Source organism: Mus caroli, chromosome 5, assembly GCF_900094665.2.
Source record: "Mus caroli chromosome 5, CAROLI_EIJ_v1.1, whole genome shotgun sequence".
NCBI classification, from domain to species: Eukaryota; Metazoa; Chordata; class Mammalia; order Rodentia; family Muridae; genus Mus; species Mus caroli.
In genome coordinates this window covers 27,914,084-27,918,894 of record NC_034574.1, presented here as the reverse complement: position 1 = coordinate 27,918,894, position 4,811 = coordinate 27,914,084, and the positions used below count along the sequence as shown (strand labels likewise).

The window sequence follows — 4,811 nt, the reverse complement described above, 5'->3', positions numbered from 1 at the left end:
CTAGTCGGCCATCAGTGGAAAGAGAGGCCCATTGGTCGTGCAAACTTTATATGCCTCAGTATAGGGGAACGCCAGGGCCAAGAAGTGGGAGTGGGTGGGTAGGGGAGTGGGGGAGGAGAGGGTATGGGGGATTTTTGGGATAGCACTGGAAATGTAAATGAAGAAAATACCTCATAAAAAAAGAAATCAGCGTGAGTTGAAAAGGTCCCAGAATTCAGTGCAAACGAAAGCACAACTCCTGAGAAGCTTTGGGATGAAGCGTGGGGAGCCCTAAGAGGGAAGCTCACAGCTGAGATTGCTCACATGAAACAACCAGAAAGCTCTCACAAGAGAGCTCAGGTGCTAGGAAAGCAAGGCAGAGCTGAATGAAAGGTGGATGCTAAGAATCAATAAAGGCTAGTGCAGAAACCCTTGAAGGAGCCCCAAGAAACACGCAGAGACAATCAAACAGAAAGGTAATTCTCTGAAAGAGAAACAAGACTGACAAACCCTTAGTCAGTTTAGCAAAAAGAAAGAGAGCAAAACCCAAATTAACAGAATTGGGATGAAAGGGGGATGTCTCAACATATTCCAATAAAACCAAGAGGATTGTTACAGAATAGTTTTTAACAGATATATCAAAAAGATGAAAAAATAAATGAATAAAATTACTAAGTTAAAAAAAACCTTCAAAGAGCGAAACAAGGGTATTCTTATTCAAATTAGTTATTAAATTTACCATGCAGTGATGAAAAGATAGCTGTTCAACAGCTACCCTGCAGAGCGCAGTATGGACAAGACAGTGTGAACCAGCTCAGCCAACCTGACCTTACGCACTCTTTTGCTTTGTTCACTCAACAGTAAGCTGAACCCGGCAATATTAATCTCCTCAGTGCCTACTATGCACCAAGCAACATGCAAGTCTTGGGGATATGGAAATGAGCACTACGATGAGGCCCTGTCGGGCACAAGACACTGCTCAGTCTGGTGCCTTTGTACTACTATGTGACTATGCCTCTGATGGACAGCCTGGAATTCAGCCTTGGGATTTGGATATACAGGCATTAATCAGGGTAAAACTGGGCTTGGGGCTGGGGACCATTCCCTGAAAAGTCTTTCACAGATATTTATCTGAGAGACAAGAACAAGACTTTGTCCAGAATATTTCAGTTCAGACAATAAATTCTGGCAAACTTTAAAGCCAAAGCACGTGCATGCATGCACACACACACACACACACACACACACACTTGTTTATGTATTTCTAAGACAAGGTCTCACTGTGTAGAACGGGATGGCTTCTAACTTATGAACTTATGATCCTCCTGCATCCACTTTCTCAGCGCTGCTGGGGACTTGTGCTACCACCTCTAACCCTGAGGTTTTCAAAGTGTATTCAAAGGCAGACCCATCATCTCATCAACTCCAGATACGCATCACGTCTGGTAAAAACAGATCCTCATCTCAGCTTGCAAATCTCGTTACCGCAATGGGTGACTCGTTCCGTGACAGACCGTGATCACAAGGACCTGAGCAGACAAACCCCGCCTTGTGGTCTCACCTGCATGATGTCTATGCCCATCGCCTGCGTCTGGACCCCTTCCACGTTGTTCATCAACCAGTGTACGACCTCAGCACTGATGAAGCAGCACGGTGAAAGGCCCTTCTGTTCAGACAGCAGCTGGACTCCTGTCCTGGATTCCAATCAGTGAGCAGGGAATATAGGCCCAGTGGCCAGAGGAAAGAGGAAAGGTGGGAAGTAAGGGCTCCAAGGGAGGGTTCATATATAACTCCTAGACTAAGAGAAACCCCTCAGAAGAACTGAGAAGGGAGGGGATGTTTAGACAAAACTTTTCCTGTCAGTATTACATTAGGTACTTCTCATGATAATTTAATTATTGCATTAATCATGTGTGTAAAAACTCAAGATGCAGCCGGGCGTGGTGGCGCACGCCTTTAATCCCAGCACTCAGGAGGCAGAGGCAGCGGATTTCTGAGTTCGAGGCCACCCTGGTCTACAAAGTGAGTTCCAGGACAGCCAGAGCTATACAGAGAAACCCTGTCTCGAAAAACCAAAAAAAAAAAACCTCAAGATGCTCAGTACATGAAGGTGCCTGTCACCAAACCTGACAACTTAAGTTCACTTTCTGATAGGCACATCTGGAGGGAGAGGATCAAATCCTATAGGTTGTCTTTTGACTGCCATATCGTAACAAGCATACCAGCACCCACATATGTGCAGGCCCTCTAGCTACCAACAAATAAATAAGTAAAATGTAATCTTTAAAAGTTCATTGTAACTGGGTGGTGGTGGAGCATACCTTTAATCCCAGCACTTGGTGGGCAGAGGCAGGCAGATCTCTGTGAGTTTGATGCCAGCCTGGTCTACAGTGTGAGCTCTAGGACAGCCAGGACCACACAAATAAACCCTGTCTAAAATATGAAAAACAAACAAACAAAAACCCCTCTCCTTTTATAAATGAGGTGCAGAGGCTCTGGGAGGTCAGGTGGTGTGCCCGCATCTCACCACTGGTAAGCAGTAGAGTAAGGTATGACTCTACCCGCCCACACCACCACAGCAAGTCTTCCCTCTGCCCTTGCTTTCTAAATGTGCCCTGTCACTTACGAGGGATGCTTCATGGCTTCCAGAATCTCCACCAGCGTAGAAGACGACGTTAGAGAGCTTGCTACATGCTGCTGAGAGCTGTAACACAGAGCAGAACAGCGTATGACACACATGCCATGCATGGGCTTCAGTGTCAGTGCTGAGGACTGAACCCATGTCCTTACACAGTTAAAAAAGGCAAAGTAACCTAAGCCCAGCAAGCACCCTTACAAAGCACTCCCCTCTTTAATCACTTTGCTCTTTCACTTTTATTCTGTTAGTCGTGGGCTTGCGTATGGAAGTCAGAGGAAGGCTTTGGATTCACTGCAGCTGAAGTTACAGGCAGCTGTGAACTAGGGGCTCGTGTCCTTTGAAGAGCACGGCAGCTTATGCACTGAGACACATCTCTAGCTCCATTAACAAGTATGCTTCCTAGAAATCTTAGGCTGCTCTGGTTTTACTTGATGGCCTCTCACATGTTACATAACCTTGAGCAATCAAAGACTGCTGTGTGATAATTTTAGGTGAGTGCTTACAGGACAGAGTCTTGAAATTATCACTAAGCACTGCAGGACCCTGGATCACCCTAATCTTTATTTTATTTGTTTTTATTTGAAAAGGGGTCAGTGCTATTCATGCCTTTCATGGTGTTGTGGGGCTAACATGTAAACCAAGGTACAAGACTAACATGTGTGCTGCCTAAAATGCTAGCCAACGCTAAAGCAAGTCAAACCAGCTAAGGGAGCTGATAGGTCCAAGAGGCGGGAAGCTTCAGAATCCAGATCTGCATTCAAGTAAGGCACATTCCAAAGTCCTGATCTCCCTACTACTTGCTGCCAAGTGCTGCCTAGGTGTGACAGTGATTTAACATGCTTAAAGCTGCTGTGGTGGCACATGCCTGTAATCCCAGCACTCAGGAGGCTGAGTTGGGAGGATCATGAATTTGACATCAATTTAGGCTACTTGGAAAAACCTATTACAGAGATGGGGGTGAGGCAATCTGAAACAAAAGAGAGAGGGGGAGAGGGAGGGAGGGACGGAGGGAGGGAAGGAGGGAGAAAGAGAGGAAGAGAGAGAGGGAGAGATATATTAATACTCAGCAGCTGTTGGAAATCCCTCAGACTTTTCCCTTTCTCCTATTCCAATCTTCTGAGTACCTATTTGCAAAGGGGGGTTGTGGGGCATTTCAGGACTCGATGCAATATTTTACAATTTCAAGCTATAGATTAATCCCCAGCACTACAACAAAAACTTAAAACCAGAATTTCAGGGTTAGAAAAGGCCTTCAAAACCCTTTGAAGAAAACTTCCTTCTCATCCTGAGTTTGAGTTCAAGTGTGTAGTCTAGTCACGGCCACCTTCAAAGGCAGACAACCCAGCCTTTCCCAATGCAGCTGTACCCGTTGCTGCCAAGTCCTGACATGAAATGGAACGTACACTGTGTAATTTTCAGTCATGGGTCCTGCTCTTGCCTACCACATCATTTCTGGTCTTCTTACCTTGTGGTTTGGAAAAAAAAAAAAAAAAAAAAGGTCCCATAGGCTTATAAGACTGGAACTATTAGGAGTGGCCTTGCTTTAGTAGGTGTGGCCTTGCTGGAGGGAGTGAGTGGAGGAAGTCACTGGTGGTAGGCTTTGAGGTCTTAGAAGCTCAAGCAAGGCCTAATGGCTCACTGTTTCTTCCTGCTGGCCTGTGGATCTGGATATAGAACTCTTAGCTCCTTCTCCAGCATCATGTTCACCTCTGTGCTGTCATGCTCTGGCCATGATGATAATAGACTAAATTCTGAACTGTAAGCCAGTCCCAATTAAATGTTTTCCTTTATCAGAGTTGCTGTGGTCATGGTGTCTTCACAGCAATGAAACCCTAACTAGGACACACCTCCAGTCTCCTGAAGTTCCTTTCTTCCAAAGACAGAAAAATCCTGCTTCTCTGCCCTCCTGAGCAGTGAGGCAGCACAAGGCCGTACTCTCCTCGTGCACACTCTGCAGCCCCTCCAATCTCCTCCATAGCTGGGTATGGTGAGGACTTGGGCCTTGTAGTGGCTATTCCTGGTTGTCAACTTGACTATATTTAGAATGAACTACAATCCAGAATTAGAAGGCTCACCAGTGACCCTTATCTGGAGGCTTGGAGATCCTTATCTGGATCTTGGTATGGAGATCTTGAGCCATAGTGGCTATGGATTCCAGAAGATTAAATCTCCGAATTTAAGGAGATTTAATCTG

At 45.6% G+C, this 4,811-nt stretch overlaps 1 protein-coding gene across 1 annotated transcript in view; it reads right to left on the bottom strand.

Annotated features, from left to right (window-relative positions):
• Depdc5 (DEP domain containing 5) overlaps positions 1 to 4,811 on the bottom strand; it is a 128,165-nt gene that overhangs the window by 22,577 nt on the left and 100,777 nt on the right. The window contains exons 35-36 of the mRNA XM_029477345.1: positions 2,606 to 2,683; positions 1,541 to 1,673 (exon numbers count right to left, since the gene is read on the bottom strand). Coding sequence (XP_029333205.1) covers positions 1,541 to 1,673; positions 2,606 to 2,683 — 211 coding nt within the window. The remainder of the gene's footprint in view (positions 1 to 1,540; positions 1,674 to 2,605; positions 2,684 to 4,811) is intronic.